This window comes from Podarcis cretensis (genome assembly GCF_951804945.1).
Source record: "Podarcis cretensis genome assembly, chromosome: 12".
Lineage (NCBI taxonomy): Eukaryota > Metazoa > Chordata > Lepidosauria > Squamata > Lacertidae > Podarcis > Podarcis cretensis.
This window is the reverse complement of record NC_137181.1, coordinates 6,727,461-6,749,125: the sequence shown is the minus strand read 5'-3', so window position 1 is coordinate 6,749,125 and position 21,665 is coordinate 6,727,461. Positions and strand designations below refer to the sequence as shown.

General features: G+C 43.4%; 1 protein-coding gene across 1 annotated transcript; it reads right to left on the bottom strand.

Moving 5' to 3' along the window:
* Positions 1-882: 882 nt before the first annotated feature.
* On the bottom strand, positions 883-16,182 carry IBA57 (iron-sulfur cluster assembly factor IBA57). Its single transcript, XM_079947729.1, has 3 exons — positions 15,746-16,182; positions 4,849-5,195; positions 883-2,507 (listed from the first exon to the last, which is right to left on the bottom strand). The coding sequence occupies exons 1-3, from the start codon at positions 16,039-16,041 to the stop codon at positions 2,113-2,115; spliced, it is 1,038 nt and encodes a 345-aa protein (XP_079803855.1). The 5' UTR covers positions 16,042-16,182; the 3' UTR covers positions 883-2,112.
* Between the last annotated feature and the right edge of the window lie 5,483 nt (positions 16,183-21,665).

Below are 21,665 nucleotides of genomic sequence, written 5' to 3'. Positions count from 1 at the left end.
GCAATGCTCCAATTCAAGCTGCCATTATTTTCTCAGGTTAACAAATATGATAGCATCATGTGGATTGAACATGCAATGACCATTGTTAAGATGCCATACTGAAAGGAGACAGGATGGCTAAATAGTCACAGATGTAACTAAGAAGGGTTCATTGGCAGAGACCAAGGCAGGGGCTTGGCAGGCAAGTCGCACCAGCCCTATCTATTGCAGAACAAGCACCATCTATTGAATGAGAATTATGAACAGATTCCTTTAAAAAGTGACCTACAACTTGTAGGCCAGCCTGAGGCTTAAAATTTGAATCTAGGTATTTGGGTATTTGTGCCATATTGAACCCATCTACTCACATACCATCATGCTTGTTTCAAGCAGGAGCCAAAAGCTACCAGATAAGCGAGGGCAAGGGTTTTTAGGTAGCTGCAGCAACTATCAAATGCTAGCTGCTACAGTCACCTGGAGGCTTCTCGGCACTTGACGTCACATTCATTGGCTCCTGTGATATCTGGTGAACACACTCTTTCCCAGCGCCCCAGAAGTTTCCATAGTTGCATGCACCTCTATGGAACAACACACCACCACCTAACTTGTGCATGAAAGGTATTGCACAAGCATTAAAAGTTGTGGAAGTGTCTCTATGCGATTTTATATCTTAAATTGAATTTTTTTCTAAAGTGGTTTAAATCCTTTCCCCCTCCTAACTAACCACAAAGGCAAATTATGCAATAGGACTCTGATTCAACATCTTTGAACTTCTTATTTTGAAAAGCAAATCCACAATTTTGGTAGGGTTTTATGAGCTGCAACTAGAGTTCTGGAAATTTAAACCTCAAGCAATATTTGTTTCCTCTGATTAACAGCAGCAACGGGCTGCAGAGAATAAACCAGCAGTCAATAAATTCTAATTTAAAAGTATTTGCAACCTTAGTGATAAACAGAAACATGTTTGTAGAAGAAAATTACACAGCACTTCACTTTTGGGATTTTCATGGTGGCAACAGTTATTCTCTTTAATGTTATTCCGTATGTCAGAGATTAATATAATTCCTTATGTCATACATTGTTACATTTTTTATATTGATAAATTATAATAAATATTTTTATCACACCCCAAAAGCTGCTGTGCAGTTCTGTAAAAACACTGGGTTGTAGCCAACAGTTATGCTTATAGCAGACCCGCTGAGATTAATGGACCCAAGTGAATCATGTCCATTCACTTTAATAGGTCTACTCCAAGTTTGATGATTCGAAACAATCCAGTGTTGCCCAAAGTAGTAATAGCACCATTCAGAAAGCTACAGCACACTTCTCGTCACTCTAATTAAATAATAAATCACTATTAATCATACTGCACACATATGTTTTTTCTCCATCAGCAACTTCCCCATCTCAGACCTCTTCCAACTACAGCTAGAGCAGCTGCTGCAAGAGAGAAACCCAAAGAGCTGTTCAATCATTTCTTTTTCTTTTGACTAGGAAGTTGTGACTGTTCTGAGGGTGAATCACCACCAAGGCCAGGGATTCTCAGCTTGCTTGGAGCTGGAGCAAGGCACAGCTTTGAAATACACTCTCCACGTGCAAATCTGTACGCTGGCTGTTGCAACGGGAAGCCAGTACAAGTAGACAGAAGCTTCCGTAAATGTCGTACTACTTTGGGAGGCTAACATGTGAATCGAGGTTTTAGCAACGTTCCCTGTTTATCCGTTTGCTTTGTAACATGAAAAACCTTAATATAAACTTTTTTTTCTTTTTGGTAAAAGTGGCCTGGGGTTTTAAGAACTCAGTTCCACTTTCACGTGTTGTACTGAACCTTTCTGGAAGGAAGGCATGCATAAAAGTGAAGGTTGTTTGGCTAATTTAGAAAAAATATATATAGTCCTAAGAGGAAACCTAATAGAGCCAATGCAAACATACTTTAGTCTTCCCTGCTGACCAATGTAAAAAATGAGTGCAACTGGCCAGGAACTCCTTCTTGACAAGCCACACTGAAATGAATTATGTTGTGTAAGATGAATTGATCCATCGTGAAAAGGAACACCGTAATTCTGGATGAACTGTAAATAAGCTATTTGGGGATCAAGACACAAAGCAGAGGATCCTCAGCACAAAGCTCCTCTACTTATTGGCAGGCTTCGGCCACCATTTAGGGATGGAGGCAGTGACTCTCACGTGCAAATCTCCTGATATTTTTAGATGCAGCGGTTCGTTTATGTTAGCCAACCGCAGTAATGCCATTCCAAGTTCATCTACTCCGGCACGGTACTTTCCAGCCGACTTCCCTGATTCCAATACAATTTCAGTTCCTTCAGGGATGCTCTCAGAAGACATGGGAGTTGAAAGCTGTATGGGCAAGAGGCGTTTACGGATGACACCCATATGATGGGTCCTAGCTGTTAACTCCTGGCCGATATAACAGCCTTTGGTAAAACTGATGCCATTCATGTAAGTCAAGTTGGATTCCAAAGGGAGGGCTATTCCAGAAGGGAGGTCTTTAATTCCTTCTGGGACACCTGGAAAAGGGAGAAAATAAAGAGGTAAGTGTTGAACAACACTCATACCTTGCGTAGGAGTTTGACTGGCACTTGGTGCTGCTACTGCTGAGTAGCTAAGTGGCTTATGGGGTAAAACATTATGATCCAATTCCTAAAGATGGTAAGTCAGTGGGAATAGCACCTTCGTCAGTAGGAACAGCACCTGCACTGATTCTCAACTGGTTCTACACACAACAGATTTATAACAATGCTTGTCCTTAGGTTACTATCACTTCCTCTGCCAGTCACTGTAGGTATGATCCTATTGTGGGCTGGATACTGTTTACCAGTGAGTACTGAAGGGCAGTATTTTCAATTACAACCTGTTGTTATCTCTTGATGGCCCATCTGCTTTAAGTGCTTCAGCCTTCCCAAATGTGGAATGTTTATTGGAAGCTTGTAAAGTAGAAGATCAGCAACTTAGGGAAGACTGGGACAGGAAATTAGAATGAACTACACAATAGAGAAAACAAATACAGGTCTTTATTAAAAGAAGAACATATACCTTCCCAACTTCAGAACTGCTTGTTCATGAGAATGTTACCGAACTCCCTTCAGGCCTTTCCAACAATTTCTCTGTTTGCCAGAAAAGCAGATCTTTTCTGGGACATAGAATCATAGAGCTGGAAGGGACTCAAAAGGGTCCTCTAGTCTAGGGATCCACAAACTCGGTCCTCCAGATGTTTTGGGACTACAACTCCCATCATCCCCAGCTAACAGGACCAGTGGTCAGGGATGATGGGAATTGTAGTCCCAAAACATCTGGAGGGCTGAGTTTGGGGATGCCTGCTCTAGTCCAACCCCCTCCAATGCAGGAATCTCAGCTGAAGCATCCATGGCTTTACTGAACGTGATCCTCCTTCATGGCGAAGATACTTCTGTTCTGTGTGAACCAGTACTGAGGGACACCACGCCCTCCAGAATAACAGCTGAAAAAATAGCTAAATTGTGTTTTGTTCACATTTATGCCGTGATAGTGATTATTTCCAAAATAATGTGTTTATCTGGAAAGTAACTGCTGTCATGAATGAAGCTGTGTTTCCTTTGAATCCAGAGACTCACAATTCTTTTTTAAAATTATGTTTTGGAGAACTGGCGATTATGGAAATTGTGCACAAATACCAGCAGATCACCACCAAGGAGGTTCACACAATTTACATTAAATTCTATATGGGCCAGGGTAAGAACAAATCGGATCCAAATTTAGCAAGCTGTCACCACTACCCCACACTCAAGCGTCAGTCTCAATGTCAGCTTAATTGTTTACAAACATTCCATTCACAAGGTGGATGGCTGATAAATGTCACTTTAAATAATGTTCAGGAAAGTTGAGTCCTTAGGTTTTGTTTCATCCTATAGGCATGTTGCCATCCCACCAACAAACTATTTTTACAACTTAGTGGGGGAAAACCACAGCCCGGTGGTCATATTATGTTGCAATTTATAAAACAAATCTTAAAATCAGATTTGGTATTGTTCTCTCTATGCCCATTACAGGGTTGGCAATGTGGAGAAAGCCTTTCATAATATATATCAGCCTTCCCCAACATGGTGCCCTCCTAATGTTTTCGACTCCCATCATGTAACTTATTGTTTGTAGGTTGCTTTGAGATTCACTTGAATGGGAAGTGGCATCAGTATCCAAACTGATGCTTTGAAGGTGTTATTATTGCTTTATTATATGCTTGCTGCCCTTGGACTCCTTCAGGAGAAGGGGCAAGATATAAACTTAATGTTGGTGGAAGAAGATTGGAAAAAATTTAAAGTTTATTTACAGAAACATTGTAAAATTAAGGAATGTTAGAAGGATGTTGGAATGAAGTAATGTGGTTTTAGCAGAAATAATATAAAGGATTAGGTAAAAATTGATTTTTTTTTTATTGGTGAAAGACGAGAATGTAAAATTACAGTATATTAAGATAAATTATTAGGATAAAAACAAAGCTGGAAAGGATTTGCTGAAATATCTAATTGAACTAGAATACAAAAAAGGGAGGTGTGAGGAGGTCAAGGAAATAAGCAAAGGAAAGAAAGTTATGTAAAGGTTTGAGCTGGTTTTTTTTTCTAACTATTTTTTCTGTATTTTTCTATTTTTGTTTTTTCTAATTTTCTTTTTCTAATTTTTAAAATTTGAATAAATATTATTTTAAAAAAAAGATATAAACTTAATGAATACAATAATAAATACCATAATCATTCAACTGATGCGCTAGGTGTTAATTCCGCAAACGTTCATGTGTTTAGTTATCATTGTGCAATGCCTACATAAAGCAAAACTTCTGCTTCCAGAACAGCTGTTCAAAGATGGGGGCAGTCTTACCTTGTTTATACCTGTGCCTATGATAATCCTTAACGTTCCCAATCTGGCATCCAGGAACAACCTCCAGTGGTTCTGTGCCTTTGCTGGTTATCAGCCTCCAACCCATTACACCAACTCTGGGGTCAGGTGTTGCAACCACTGCTTTGTCGGCACACTGTTGGAATTTACAGGCCCCCTCTTGAGACAGTTCCTTTGGAATGACAGCCCACAAGGAGAGGTCAAGGCAGGGGGTGATGTTTACTTTCCTCCGGATTTTATACAGTTTCAAATGCTTTTGAAGGGACTCCAAGACGCCGGCATCACACTCCAACAGGATGTGAGGCTCTTCTTGCTGGCTTTCGTGAATTCTGAAAAAGAGCCAAGATCAGGAGAAAACTAGAGTCGTTAATACGAAGCCTTGATCCCAGTTCTCTCCCTTTCCTTTGCTGCAAAGAACCTCAAACTTTATAAAGCTCTTCTTCCTTATATTGTGCCAGATTGTTTCCGGTGGCAGAAAACAAAGCAAATTAAGGCTGCACCTATAGATGCTTACTAAGTACCTCTGAGTAAATATGGGTGGAATTCACCAACCTGGATGGTTTTAAAAGAAGATTAGACAAACTCATGGAGGCTACTAGCCATGATGGCTATTGCTCTGCCTGGAGGCTGTCCCACGCTACGTACCTTACGCAGCCCTGCGTTTAGAAGGAGGCCAACATAAGCTAGAGACAGTTGCCTGGACGTGTTTTCTTTTATGCTGGCTAAACATTTGTTTTTCAGCAGACAAAGATACTTTACTTAGCGAAGTTCTGTCAGACTCCTTCCCTTCCCCAGGGCTACAACTGTTTTGAACAAAGATACGGCAACTTGGGCTTTCAGAGGATCTTCTGGGTGCTGTGGCTTTCCCAATTGCCAAGGCCATGTTAAAAACTAGGCTGCGGGACAGAAATCGCCAGGAACTAATCTCAGCTGCGGTGCAGGAATTTAACCTTAATTATTTACAATTAAGGGCTTTTTCACTGGCAAGGTTAAATTCTAATCCTCCTAACCTCCTTTGGGGTAGGTTTGAGGGTATGGCAGAAGGAGATAGGCTCTGCCCATGCGATGCCCACCTGGTGGAAACTCTAGCTCAGTGTTTCCCAACCTTTTTTGGGCAAAGGCACACTTGTTTCATGAAAAAAATCTCGAGGCACACCACCATTAGAAAATGTTTAAAAAATTAACTCTGTGCCTATATTGACTATATATAAAGTAACTCTCTTTAATAGGAATCAAATAAACACAAAGAAAGTATTTTATAATTACTTTATTATGAAATAGTAAGTAAACAGAAATATGAAAAATTATAAAATACTTTATTCAGTGCGCCTTTTGTCCCTCTCCTCGAAATGCTCCAACTCAATGTTCCTCCGCGGGCTGGCCATTGGAGAGCCGTGTCGCCCACACCGCAGCCCAATACAATATGAACCCTCCCCTCGCAAGCGGCAACCCCTCCACACTCCCCACCTTAAGCCTCCACACGCGCCCTGCCCAAAGAGATGCCCGCCCGCGCGCGAGGGGATCCTTTACCTCAGCATCCCGCCCCCCCCCAAAAAAAGAGGGCGGGAGACTGCAGTCCCTCAGAGGCTGGGCGTTAGGAAGAAGCAACCGCCTTCGGAGCAGCAGCAGCTGTAGCTGTAGTAGCGCCAAGCTGTGCCGGGGACTCCGTGCCCATGAGGGGAGGGAGGGGAGAGAGAGGAGAGGCAGCAGGTCGCCCTCTTAAGTCACGCGCGCGCAGACACCACCACGCATCCCTCGCGCCCTCTCGCAGAGCCCCTGCTCAGCACCTCCCGCCTCGGGGACGCCCGTCATGAGCCGCTGAGAGGCCGCCAAGCCTCCAGGCTGCTCCCTTTCAGCCTTAGGCGCGCGTCCGCCTCGGGAAAAGCGGTGCTGGGAGGCGGAGAGAGAGAGAGAGAGGACACCGCTGGCCGCGTCCCACCCTCAGTCAGTCGGCTCGGAGCTACTGAGGAGAGGGAGGTGGGGACGACGGCGCGTCTGTTCCGCTCGGGGCCAGCGCGCCCCCGCCCGCCTCTCCAGAATCCCCAACTAAATACGATGCGCTAAGGGAGGGGGGAGAACCCACCCACAAAGAGGACGCCTTTCTGCAGGGCGCCTAAGGCCTCTCGCCGCCCGACTCGCCCGCCTCCCTCCCACGGCACACCAGGCAACGTCTCACGGCACACTAGTGTGCCGCGGAACACCGGTTGGGAAACACTGCTCTAGCTCACATGGCCCTTAAATGTAAAATGTATGATGATCTCCGCCAACAATTTCTAGACCATCTATGTATTCCAACATGGAAACCAGAGACAGAGGTCATATGCTTCTTATTACAGGGGAGAGACCAGGATCTCACCAAGACAGTAGCTAAGTTCCTCTATTTGATTTTTTTGTCACCGAACTATGCTACAGGATCCTGCCCTTGCTGGAGACCCACAGAGATGAAATAGATTGCTCGCCTCTTCTTCCCTTTGGCAAATGACTGTACTGTTGAAATGGCGATGAGATCGCACTGGCCTATTTATTCTGAATGTTTGTATGTGATGCCAATAAAGGTTTGATGATGTAAAAGTTTTAAGAAGCAAGAAAAAAGCTTTCCTTGGTTGGGCTGAAATCAGAGCTATAAAGTGCTAATGACGAATTAAGATGACAATGATAATGTTTGGCAATCTGCTACACTTCAATAGTTTCTTCTTGTTTGTTGCCTATGTCAGCACAATCTTAACCATATCTATTCAGAAGTAAGTTCTACTGAATTCAATTGGGCTTGCTCACAGGAAAGTGGGGTTAAGACTGCAGTCCAAGGCATTCTTTGACATGAATCCAATTGGGCCACCTGTCCACTGAGTTTTGTTAGTACAGAATATCTAGGAGTTTTATAGTTTCCCTAATTTTCCAGTCACAATAATAGCTGTTTATAGTATAGATTTCAATGATTATCATAAGCCATGAACACTTATTTCAACAAATTGCAATTTTTTTGTACTAGCCAGACTGTGAGCCTGATTTTCATGTTGGGGGCGGAGGAGCGGTTAATTGGTTCATCTCTCTTCTGCCAGCCCAACTCACTTGCCCACATTCTTGGTCACTTATGGCTACCATGCCAATACTTAAATACAAGACTATCAGAACAATATGTTCTCTGATCCAACAGAGGCTCAGTTTTTACTGGTTTGGAATCTGCATTTTTTTCCATCCAGGAACTTTAGTTCTTTGGGTACTGTATTTGGAAATATTATATATGTTCAGTATACCATATATTCTCCATTATAGCTTACAGTTGTTACTTTTTATTTTATTTTGATCCCCCCCCCTCCAGGTAGACTTTCTTGCCTATTAGTCCTATGTAGTCAAAGCTAGGTCTCTCTGGTTCTTGAGAGGTCTCTGCCAAAATTCATGTTCTACACAGGCTGGTCACAACAGGCAAAACCCTGACACCCATGTACAGAGTGCTTTTTTGTTTTGCAATCCCTTTTTTTGCACCACTCTAATTGGAGGAGGTGCGTATGACTGAGGATACGATGCCTGAGGGCGTCTCGAAATCCTAGAGCCAGCTTTGCCTTTAAGAAAACTGGCACAGGACTCCAGCCGCAATGTCTTGCATGCTGACTTTGGAGCAAGACCCAGAGCATTCAGCGAAACTTCCAAGAAAGCGCATGTAGACACTGACTGTTAAAAGTGCATTCCTTCGCTTTTGGCCACCCTGCGTATATGTTGCAATAACCCTATACTTAAATATTTCTTTGTTCTATTGTTACTTCATGTACTGCATTCATCATGAGTAGTCACGACAAACCAGTAGATCCTATCTGCTGCAGCCTTCATCCGCCTTCACAGCAGTTGTAACAAACCACTTGTTATCATCTGCCTGTTCTGCCGTTGAGGACTTCTTGGATCATTCTCAAGGCAAACCAAAAAAAAATGTAGTATAAACACCGACAACTGGGAAACACTGGCCTGCAAGCACTCCAGTTGGAGAACAGCCTTTACCAAAGGGGTCATGGGCTTTGAAGACACTCGAACTCAGGACGCAAGGGAGAAAGGTGCTAAGAGGAAGGCACGCTTGGCAAATCCACACCGTGATCAACTCCCGCCCGGAAACCAATGTCCCCACTGTGGAAGGATGTGTGGATCCAGAATTGGCCTCCACAGTCACTTACGGACTCATTGTTAAAACCGTGTTTATGGGAGACAATCTTATTCGGCTACAAGGGATCGCCAAAGAAAAAGCATTCATCAGCCTTTGCAATAACTGTTCCTGACTAAATAATAATAATAATAATAATAATAATAATAATAATAATAATTTTTTATTTATACCCCGCCCTCCCCAGCCAAGGCCGGGCTCAGAGCGGCTTACAAGCAATAATAAAAACAAGATGAATGATTACAAACTTAAAAACAAAAATAAAATACAACATTAAAATAATAAAATAGATGACTTCCGGTCAGCGCCAGCGCTTAATGGCGGCTCTCTCCCCGATCTCCGGAGAGAGGGCTGCTTCACGAGTTCGGGTCTGACCGCTACGGCGAAGCGGGGACCCCTAAAATCACAGGCGCAGAAGCCTGTGAACAAGGAGACTCGGTGGGCACCTTTTGCGCCCCCCTTTACTGCAAAAGAGCCTTTTTAAAGGCTCCAGAGGAGCATCGGGGGATCGTGCGGTGCTGAGAGTCGCTACCCAGCCCGTGAAGTGAAGCCGCGTCGCCATAAGCGGAGAGCGCCGATTCCTTCCTGAAATCTGGACTGAAATTGAAATACCCGTAAGTAGGATTGGGAAACCTACTGGGATTATAAAAAAAAACGTTTGAAATTTGGCTGAAAACGGGGATGGTAAATAAAGGAAGTCTGCCTCCCCCGGTTTGCATGGCTTTTAAAGCAACGGAACTGGAAAGCTGCAATTGAAGGAAAAGTAACTTTGAACTTTTGAATTACCTAACTTTGGCATTGAACTTTAACTACCCCTCCAGCAAGCAGGAGCAGGGGGGGAAGAAAAGGAAACTTGGCTTAACCTGCGTGAGAGGAAATTTAAGTGATTAATTTCTGCTGTCTCTGACTCTGGGAACAGACTGCCTGGGTGAAGCGCTTTGACAGGAACTGTCTGATAGAACCTGCTGCAAAGCGGAGAGCTTAAATAGATACAATCTTTGGGACTTTACAGATACAGTTTTTGGGACTTTACAGAAATAAATACTGTTGCAATTGGAAGACTGAAAGTTTCTTTCTCCAAGAGGGCTTTTGGTTTCTTTGTTTCTGCTGCTTATTGGACACAATGTACTGCTCCCTCTAGAGGGCTGAAAGGCTACAGTTTGTAACATAGACTGTCAAATAAAAACAAGTCACTGGATTTTTCCACTTAAGAGCTGTTCCTGTGGGAACGACCTTGGGACATGAGTGGTTCCGCAGAAGACATAACAACAAGATCTAAGGCTAAAGCTGCACAAAAGAAAAGAGGCTCAATATCAGGCTTAGCTGGACAGGAGAAAGGAATAAACGTATTCATGGATGCAGTGACTCAAGCATTACTTAAAATAAATGAATCTTTAGAAAATTTGACTAAGCAGAGCACGGAGAATACCAAACAACTGACAGAACTTACAACAAAATTGGACTTGAATACAAAAAGTATTACATCTAACACAGAAACCATAAATAGATTGGTTCAAGAAAATGCCACAATTCGAAAAATTGCAGAAGAGGCTAAAGTTACTGCAGAAACAACACAGGAAAGTTTAATACCAGTCTGTAAGAAGTTGGACCAGCATGAGGCGGCCTTGTCTTTGTGGGAGATGCAGAGGAAAGAGAAGAATTTGAGACTTAGGCTGGTCCCTGAAAGTGAAGGGGACAACCTAGTGGACTTTCTCACAAAAGAATTATCAGAATTTTGGCAGGTAAATTCAGAGGAAGAAAATTTTAAGATAACAACTGCCTTCAGATTGGGCAGAAGGCAAGGCAGGAAGATCCCAAGGGATTGTCTGATAACTCTGAGATCCAAAGAAGAAAGAGACAAAATTCTAAATTTACATTACCAGAGAACCCTTCAGATTGGAAACGCTTCTGTTCAAATTTACAAGGACATCCCAAAATACATTCTGGAGGTAAGAACTTACTTTAAGAATCTGGTTGACCTGCTGAAGAAGAATAACATACCTTTTAGGTGGGAATTTCCACAAGGTTTGTCTTTTAACTTCAAAGGAAAAAAAGTCAAAATAAGAACAGTGCAAGATAAAGAACAATTCCTAGACAGAAAAGAGGAGGACCTTGTGAAAGGAGTGCTAGACTCGACCTCTGACACAGACCTTGGAAACTTGACATTTGGACTGAAGTCACCAACGGAAGAAGAACAGCTGCAGGGAGCAGCTGGAGGTAACTAACTAATAATGTCTCTGCAATTTTTAACCTGGAACTGTAATGGGCTCAACCTTCCCAGAAAAAGGCGCGAGGTCTTTCACATCTTGAAAAGAGAACAATTGGATTTGATATGTCTACAAGAAACCCACATAACAAGGGCACACAGAAGATTACTTATAAATAAAAGACTAGGACAGGAATTTATCTCATCAGATAAAGTTAAGAAAAGAGGAGTGGTGATCTATGCAAAGGAAAAATTGGCCCCAAAATTGATCTTTAAAGATGAACATGGAAGAACTTTGGCAATTGAGATACAAATCCAAGGAGAAAAACTCCTGATAGTTGGCATCTATGCACCAAATGAAGGGAAGGCAGAATTTTACAAGAAATTGCATGAGACATTAACGGATTATTTGGACTACAAGGTGATTTTACTAGGAGATATGAATGGCGTGGTCTCTACAAATATGGATAAAGCACAAAGACAGGTGGTCTCTAAGGACGGGAGACTACCTAAGACCTTTTTTGAAATGACTGAAAATATAGATTTGATTGATATCTGGAGAACAAGAAACCCTCTTGAGAGAGAGGGAACATTCTTTTCAGAGGCACAAATGACATGGACAAGAATAGATCAAATATGGATTACTAGTGGAATGGCTCCAAGGATAAAAATGGCGGAAATCTGCCCAAAGACATGCTCCGACCATAACGCAGTGAAGATGGAAATGAAACTAACAACAGCTGGATCTTTCAGATGGAGAATGAATGACACCCTATTCAGAGAGGTGGAGATTTACAAAAAGGCCCAAAAAACCTTGAAGGATTACTTTGAGATAAATCTGAGGACAGAGGTTGAGAAAAGAGTGATTTGGGACGCAAGTAAGGCCGTGATGCGAGGTTTTCTGATACAACAGAACTCTTTAAAGAGAAAGAAACAAAATGAAAGGAAGGATAAGATTTTGGAAAAAATAAAAGAAGGAGAAAAGAAACTGAGGTCTAAACCAAAGTCTCATGAAATCCTGAGAGAAATTAAGTTCTATCAAATGCAATATATGGAACTGATGAACCAGGAGATAGAATGGAAAATTAAGCAAATGAGACAGAGGACATTTGAATCAGCGGACAAATGTGGGAAACTTCTAGCATGGCAATTGAAGAAGAGACAGAAAATAAATACAGTTACAAGCTTGGAGGTGGATGGAAAGAACATCTTTAAACCAAATGAGATTAGCAATTGCTTTCAGAGTTATTTCAGGAGATTATATGCACAAGGGCCGGAAAACGAAGGAGACATAGAAGATTTTCTTAAGAAATATGGATTACAAAAAATTTCGCAACAAAGTATGTTGATTCTAAATGAGAAAATAACAGATCAAGAAGTGGAGGGTGCCATTCAAAACATGCAATTAGGGAAATCTCCAGGACCAGATGGACTAACCTCCAGATACTATAAAGCATTGAAAGAATGGTTAATACAGCCGCTTAAGGAGGTTTGTAATGAAATATTAGAGGGGGAAAAGGCACCTGAATCGTGGAAAGAAGCTTTCATCACACTTATACCAAAGACTGAAACTGAAAAAACCAGATCAAGAACTACCGCCCTATATCATTACTTAATGTGGATTACAAAATATTTGCTGACATTTTAGCAAAAAGACTGAAGAGGGTGTTAATGGAGGAGATTCATAAGGACCAGGCAGGCTTTCTCCCAGGAAGACACTTATCAGATAATGTAAGGAACATAATTGACATTATGGAACTGCTAACTGTAAATATTAATACGAAGGCAGTCCTAATTTTTGTGGACGCGGAGAAAGCCTTTGATAATATCTCTTGGAAGTTCATGAAGAAGAATCTCCATGGGATGGGGGTAGGTCAAAGGTTTGAAAATGGTATAAGTGCGATATATTCTGAACAAAAGGCTAAGCTAATTGTAAATAATGTGGTTACTGATGAACTTTCCATAGAAAAAGGGACACGGCAGGGGTGCCCGATATCCCCATTACTTTTTATATCAGTCCTGGAGGTTTTGCTGAACATGATTAGGGGGGACCAGCTGGTAAAAGGAGTTCAGGTCGGAGCTAAACACTATAAATTGAAGGCATTTGCAGATGACCTAGTATTGACTTTACAAGAGCCAGACACTAGTACAAAAAGAGTTTTAGAGTTAATTCAATTCTTTGGTCAGGTGGCAGGATTCAAGTTGAACAAACAAAAAACTAAAGTTTTGGAAAAAAATTTAACAAGTGTTGAAAGAGAGAGATTCCAAAATGAAACTGGGTTAATGGTGGTAAAGAAAGTAAAATATCTGGGGATTAATATGACATCTAAAAATGTGAATTTATTTAAAGACAATTATGATAAATGCTGGATAGAGGTAAAGAAAGATCTAGAAATATGGTCGAATCTGAAGCTTTCCTTGTTAGGCCGAATTGCAGTGATCAAAATGAATGTATTGCCTAGAATGTTATTTTTGTTTCAGACATTACAAATTGTGGATAAATTAGACTGTTTCAAGAAGTGGCAGAAAGATATATCTAAGTTTATCTGGCAGGGCAAAAAGTCCAGAATAAAATTTAAGATACTTACTGATGCAAAAGAAAGAGGGGGGTTTGCCCTGCCGGATTTGAGACTGTACTATGAATCGGCAGCTTTCTGCTGGTTGAAAGATTGGCTACTTCTTGAGAATGCAGATATTCTGGATTTGGAAGGATTTGATAATAGGTTTGGTTGGCATGCATATTTATGGTACGACAAGGTTAAAGTTCACAAGGGTTTTAAAAACCATATTGTTAGGAAAGCATTATATAATGTTTGGATTCGGTATAAGGATTTGTTGGAAAATAAAACTCCTAGGTGGTTATCACCTATGGAGGCTAAGGAGGTGAAGAAACTTAACATGGAATCCAAATGGCCAAAATATTCTGAAATTTTAGAACAAGAAAGCGGTGAATTTAAACTACAGAGTTTTGAGAAATTAAAGCCCAAGGTGCGAGATTGGCTTCATTATTACCAAATAATGGAAACCTTTAAACAAGACAGGAAAATTGGCTTCCAGGTGGAGAAATTGAAATTGGAAACAGAATTGTTAGAACCCAATACTAAGAATGTATCAAGAATGTACAATTTGTTGCTGAAGTGGAATACAATAGATGAGACAGTTAAATCAGCCATGCTTAAATGGGCACAGGACATTGGTCATGATATTATGTTTGCTGACTGGGAACAGTTATGGACCACCGGTATTAAATTCACGGCATGTAATGCCCTAAGAGAAAATATTATGAAAATGATTTACAGGTGGTACATGACCCCAGTCAAGCTTGCGAAGATTTATCATCTGCCCAATAATAAATGTTGGAAATGTAATGAGACTGAAGGCACCTTCTTTCACCTTTGGTGGACCTGCCCAAAGATTAAAGCCTTTTGGGAAATGATTTATAATGAAATTAAGAAGGTACTTAAATGTACTTTTCATAAGAAACCAGAGGCATTTCTCTTGGGCATGGTGGGCCAATTGGTGTCAAGGAAGGACAAGACTTTTTTTATGTACGCCACTACAGCATTCTTCTAGCAAAGTACAGGATTCTTCTAGCAAAGTATTGGAAGACACAAGAATTACCCACACTGGAAGAATGGCAGACGAAAGTGATCGACTTTATGGGACTGGCAGAAATGACTGGCAGAATTCGTGACCAAGAGAATGAGACGGTGGAGGAAGATTGGAAGAAGTTTAAAGTATATCTTAAGAACTGTTATAAAATTGAGGAGTGCTAAAATGTCAAGGGGAAGGAAGATGCAGAATTACAGCTGAAAATGTTTGATGATTTAAGGTGAAATTGAGAAAGATAACAAGTTTAAATTTAATTGGCAAAAAGGGTTGCTGAAAAATTGTACAATAAGGATGCAAAAAGGGTGAGGTATGGGGAAGTTCGAGAAAGGAGGTTTATGAAAATGAGGTTAAGAATTTATACCTGTGTGTTTGTTTGTATTTGTTGATGTTTTTATGTTGTTGTTGTTGTTGTTTTGTTTTAAAATTGGAAAATTAATAAAAATTATTATATAAAAAATAATAATAATAAAATAAAAATGACAAATATCTGCACTGCTGAAGGCATTTTTTTCATCCTGCATAAAATAATACTATACCGTTGTTGCTATTTTATGCATCTTTTTTATATTTACTGTAAACCGCACCTGTGATTTTCGGATTAAGGGCCGTATATAAATTTATAACTATTATAATAAAAAAATAAAAATTTAAAACAACAGCACTGATTTTTATAATAATTAAAATAAAAATATACAGCAGCAATCATTATGCCTCTGAGGGACTAGAAAACCGCGTCCCCTACTTTGCATTCACTCCAGCTGTTTTTGAACTACAACTCCCATCATCCCTGACTAGCAAGACCAGTGGCAAGGGATGATGGGAATTGTAGTCCAAAAACAGCTGGAGGCCCAAGGTTGGGAAACACTGCACTAATGTACCCAGGCAGCTGCAAAGCAGGGAACGCGCCGACTGACCTGTACAGAATGACGTCATAGAGGCACCTCCCCTGGACGTTGAGGGCATGCGCGTAGATGGCGCGAGGCGCGTCCGCAGCCCCGCCCTCCGCCAAACGCGTCACGTCATTGGTCAGCAAGCCCTGGAGGAAGGTCACCGCCTCCGGGCCTTGGAAACGGAGCAGGGCGCGGCTCAGCGGAAAGCAGCCGGCGGTCGCTTCCTCGCCTCGTCCGCCGCTCAGCCTCCTTCCTCCGCTGCCGAAGCGCAGCCTGCGAGGGAGGGCCCTCCGCAGCGCTGCGCACGCCCTCACCAGCATGGCGGCCTGAGGAGAAGTGCCGAGGGTAGAGGCGCCGGCCTCCCTACCGCCATATTGTGTGTGGCGGAGAGTTTGAGGGCGGGAAGCGAGGCCGAGTGCGCAGGCGCACAGGCCTCCTTTGCTGCCTTGGGCGCACCCTCCTGGCCGTTCCTTGTTACTGCAGCGTGGAGCGTAGCACCGAGAGGGGGCGGGGCTGTCGCTTCAAACCCCGCCTCCCATTGGCCCAGGCGGTTCTGCTGCTGCTACATTGTGCTGCACGTGCTCCATTTGTAGGCAAACTAGAGCCCGGGGACCAGATCCGGCCCAAGCGCCTTCTAAATCTGGCCCGCGGACGTTGCGGGAATCCGCATGTTTTTATATGAGTGGAATGTGCCCTTTTATTTAAAATGCATCTCTGGGTTATTTGTGGGGGCTGCCTGGTGTTTTTACATGAGTAGAATGTGTGTATTACAGTGGTGCCTCGCAAGACGAAATTAATCCGTTCCGCGAGTCTCTTCGTCTAGCGGTTTTTTCGTCTTGCGACGGCTTAGCAGCTTAGCGCTATTAGCGGTTTAGCAGATAAGCAGATAAGCGGCTTAGCAGCTTAGAAAAGGGGGGGGGGAAACCCCGCAGGAACTCGCAAGACATTTTCGTCTTGCGAAGCAAGCCCATAGGAAATTCGCTTTGCGAAGCACCTCCAAAACGGAAAACCCTTTTGTCTAGCGGGTTTTCCGTCTTGCGAGGCATTCGTCTTGCGGGGCACCACTGTATTTAAAATGCATCTCTGGGTTATTTGTGGGGCATAGGAATTTGTTCATATTTTCCCCAAAAATATATTCCAGCCCCCCACAAGGTCTGAGGGACAGTGGACTGAAAAAGTTTGCTGACCCCTGTCCTAAGGTCTCTCTGAAGCTCCAGGGAAGCAAACCTTCCCCGCTGAGTGAGATGGCGTTACTCCCAAGTAAGCATGCATAGGACTGCAAGCGGATTGGACACAACCATTTGGGGAACGTTTCCCTGTACCTGTATGCTGACAGATTCACTGCACTAATTCCACACCCTAGTCAATCTGCTGGTCTGTCTCCACAGGGAATCAATGAAGCGCTGTACTCAGACACTTTATTCTCTATTCCTACAGCGATAGGTCCAAATTACACAGCATACAGTGGTACCTCAGGTTAAGTACTTACCGGTAATTCGTTCCAGAGGCCCGTACTTAACCTGAAACTGTTCTTAACCTGAAGCACCACTTTAACTAATGGGGCCTCCTGCTGCTGCTGTGCCACCGGAGCCTGATTTCTGTTCTTATCCTGAAGCAAAGTTCTTAACCTGAAGCACTATTTCTGGGTTAGCGGGGTCTGTAACCTGAAGCGTATGTAACCCGAGGTACCACTGTATTGATATCTGAGTAATTATTACTTGGACAGTCCAACTGAAAGCTGCCCTGAGCCATGCTTGATTCTCTTATAATATGCTTCCTAAGTCTAATTATTTCAGAAGATTTGTTTATTGTTGCTTGGATAATGTGCAGCGTACAAGTATCTAGCATGCAGTATGAAATCTCTGGCATAGAATTTTAGAGTTGGAAGGGACGCAAGGGTCATCTAGTCCAACCCCCTGTGATGCAGAAATATCAGCTAAATGTAAAATGAGATGGCCAACAGTTCTGCTGTGACAGGCCAGCCCCACCAGGCCCCCTCTCCCTCACCTCTCATCTGAGGGGCAGCCATTCCATCAGACTGCCTCAGTGGGAGAAGATAAAAGGGCAGGCACCTTCTGCCCCTGAATTGTTCCAGCTGGCCGTTAAAGAAACAATTGTTTAGAAACTGGTTGCCCTGAGTTTTCCTCTTCTTGCCATCATGGGCTTTGAAGACACTCGAACTCAGGACGCAAGGGAGAAAAGTGCTAAGAGGAAGGCACGCTTGGCAAATCCACACCCTGATCAACTCCCACCTGGAAACCAATGTCCCCACTGTGGAAGGACGTGTGGATCCAGAATTGGCCTCCACAGTCACTTATGGACTCATTGTTAAAACCGTGTTTATGGAAGACAATCATACTTGGCTACGAGTGATCGCCAAAGAAGAAGAAGTTGTCTTGCATTTTCTTTTTAGATTGCTAGCCTTCATATAGGGACTGTACAAATGCTCCATTGAGGCCCTAAGCCTCTGTGTGTGTGTGTGTGTGTGTGTGTGTGTGTACGTAAATGTGCATGGGGGGTGATGCAAAACTGGGTCTTTGACTCGGATTAAATAAAGCCTAATTTCATCAGCATTGATTGGCAGCAGCTCCTCTGTGTGTCAGGCAGGCGGCATTCCCAGCTGTACACGCCATGGATTGAACCTGGAACCGTCTGCATGCCAAGCAGTTGTTCCACACCCAGATTTGAGCAGTTTCATCAACATCCCAGCATGTTCCAGATTTATTCCGGACCGCTTCGAACATAGGTAACTGCCTTATGCAGAGCCAGACTACTGCTCCATGTAGTTCATTGTTTACAGGCTAAATGGCAGTGGCTCTCCAGGATTCCAGACAAGGGGACATTCCCAGCCCTTACCTGGAGATACTGGGATTTGAACCTGGGACATTATACATCCAAATCAGATGCTCTGCCCCTGAGCCATAACCCTTCCCTTCTTCCCTTTCTGTAGGAGGAAAGAGCTTGGATTTTGGACTCTTCCAGGGACCAGATGGCTGCCATTCATAGCCTCTTAGCCTAACCTACCTCACAAGGTTGTTGTTAGGATGAAATGGCTTGAGCTCATTAGAAGAAAAACGTGGCATATTTGTTGTTTAGTCGTGTCCGACTCCTCATGACCCCATGGACCAGAGCACGCCAGGCACTCCTGTCTTCCACTGCCTCCCGCAGTTTGGTCAAACTCATGCTGGTAGCTTCGAGAACACTGTCCAACCATCTCGTCCTCTGTCGTCCCCTTCTCCTTGTGCCCTCCATCTTTCCCAACATCAGGGTCTTCTCCAGGGAGTCTTCTCATGAGGTGGCCAAAGTATTGGAGCCTCAGCTTCAGGATCTGTCCTTCCAGTGAGCACTCAGGGCTGATTTCCTTAGGAATGGATAGGTTTGATCTTCTTGCAGTCTTCTCATGAGGTGGCCAAAGTATTGGAGCCTCAGTTTTAGGATCTGTCCTTCCTTCAGAATGGATCGGTTTGATCTTCTTGCAGTCCATGGGACTCAAGAGTCTCCTCCAGCACCATAACTCAAAAGCATCCATTCTTCGGCGATCAGCCTTCTTTATCGTCCAACTCTCACTTCCATACATCACTACTGGGAAAACCATAGCTTGAACTATACGGACCTTGTATATAAATTCAATCAATCAATCAGTAGTCCCAGGCACCTCTCTTAGAATCGTGCGCATTTTGATTGTGATCTACATTAACAGCCAACATTTACTGGAAAATGTGAGGTATAACTATCATAAATAGACACCCCGTGCAGACTAAGCCTACGTGTGTTTATTTACATATTAAGTGCTGCTTTCATGTGGGCTTTTCCCCTTACAAACGTCTTCCAAGGACCACAGTTTTAAAAAATGTAGGGTAGGATTTTTCAGACATCTCAGTGTGCATTCTATTTTGATGGGTGGGTGTGCGTTCCAACATACAGAGGAGTAGCTGTGTTATGTCTGAGACTGCAAAGTGTCTTGTGGTACCTTAAAAACTTTTTTAAAACAAAGTTTATGAAAGCTTATGTTGTTGTGCTTATCACAGGGCTCGGTAATTCAAGATGTGAGTGATAATCCAATGCCATTGAGTCAGAAAGTCTCTATGAAAAGCATTTTTGCTCCACTGTTCGGCTAAAAAGACTCCCAGAGGAGCTTACGTATTAGGGCTGTGCACGGGATGTTGCTAAAAAGCCCAAACTGAACTGGGTCTATTCAGGGGAAATCTGGGCTTCGGCCAGTTCGGGTTCTGGTAAGCAGAGGCTACAGGGCTCTCTGTTCTTCCTGTGTGTTCCCCACAAGGGAAGCAGGTTACAGCAGACCTCAATCCTTTGCATGTGCTTTCCCTGTGGGGCATCAGCCTTGGCAATGGCACCTGGGGAATGGGTCACCAGAATCCTGCCTTGGGGCAGGGAGGGAACTTGGGATCCTGTGAGGCACTGCAGGCAAGCGCTTGCAAAGGCTTGCAAGACTGAATTCTCCACTCTCCCATGATATAGGTTTTAAATGAAAATTTTAGGTTATATTTTAGTGATCAAGATTTAATATATATTTTTAATTGCCGCTATATCTGAATTGTCTCTGTTATACCCAATTGCAATTCAATGTATTCCTGTTGTGTCTTATGATTTTCCTGATATTGTAAGTGAGCTGGAACTGGTCTGTGACCGTAATAATAAAATTCAATTCAATCCACTCTCCCGCTGCTGGAGGAGGATTCAGTTCAGTCGAGGCCTGCCTCCCCAGCACGTTTTCTGTGGAGAACACACTAGCATAACCAGGGTTAAAGGTAAAGGTAAAGGTACCCCTGCCCGTACGGGCCAGTCTTGACAGACTCTGGGGTTGTGTGCCCATCTCACTCAAGAGGCCAGGGGCCAGCGCTGTCCGGAGACACTTCCGGGTCACGTGGCCAGCGTGACATTGCTGCTCTGGCGAGCCAGAGCCGCACACGGAAACGCCGTTTACCTTCCCGCTGGTAAGCGGTCCCTATTTATCTACTTGCACCCGGAGGTGCTTTCGAACTGCTAGGTTGGCAGGCGCTGGGACCGAGCAGCGGGAGTGCACCCCGCCGCAGGGATTCGAACCGCCGACCTTTCGATCGGCAAGCCCTAGGCGCTGAGGCTTTAACCCACAGCGCCACCTGCGTCCCCTTAACCAGGGTTAGCCCTAGTGTTATGTACTGAGTTGAATAGGATCCAAAATGCAGCAGTCCGATTGGTCCTAGAACAATAGGATTCAGAATGCAGCAGTCTGATATTTCACCAAGACATTCTGGTACCTGGGGCAAACCACAAAATGGTACACACACACACCTTGCCACCAGGGAAGAAGGGTGAGTGAAGATCTACCTCAGGAACTAGGGGGAAATAAAGATCTACATTGGGATCTACTGCCTCAGTGGATCCTGCTCCCTGAGCAAAGCAGACCCCTTCTGCTGGCCCCTTGAAAGTCCCAGATTGCTGTGGACATGCAGAGCGATCCAGGAATCTCACCACCCATATTGGGCCCAATGCAGTTCTATATTTCAGGTTTTGGCCGGATCTGATGCACAGCCTTAGAAGTTGGGAAGGGGAAGTTTGGGGGTTCGATCCTGCGGGTTGCTGCTTTGCAAGAGCCTTCTCAACTTAGCGTTCTTATCTACTACACTATTATGAACTGAGCCTTCTCTAGTCAGTTAATTCAGAAGAAGAGTAAATTTTGTAAAGCAGTTATTCCAGGCTGAAGTTAAGAGTGGGCCCAGTCCTATGCATGTTTATTCAAAAGTAATATCTGCTGGTTTCAGTGGGGCACATTGACATGCAGGTACATAGCTGTGTAGTATAGTCATATCTGTGTTTTCTTGGCAGATGTTTTAATGGCACTTCCTCTCATTTTCTTCTAATGAGGCTTAATCCCTAGCCTTTTCACTTCTCACTGCAAGAACAATGAGAGTCAAACTAAAATGTGCTACCCCAAAGGAGCGCT

Bases quoted from the DNA above. Each gene is read 5' to 3' on its own strand.
- IBA57 (XM_079947729.1), bottom strand. From the start codon at position 16,041: ATGCTGGTGAGGGCGTGCGCAGCGCTGCGGAGGGCCCTCCCTCGCAGG. The intron at 5,196-15,745 runs GTCAGTCGGCGC...GCTCTTTTTCAG, and splicing joins TATGACGTCATTCTGTACAG to AATTCACGAAAGCCAGCAAG. The intron at 2,508-4,848 runs GTAAGACTGCCC...TCCCTTTTCCAG, and splicing joins TAGGCACAGGTATAAACAAG to GTGTCCCAGAAGGAATTAAA.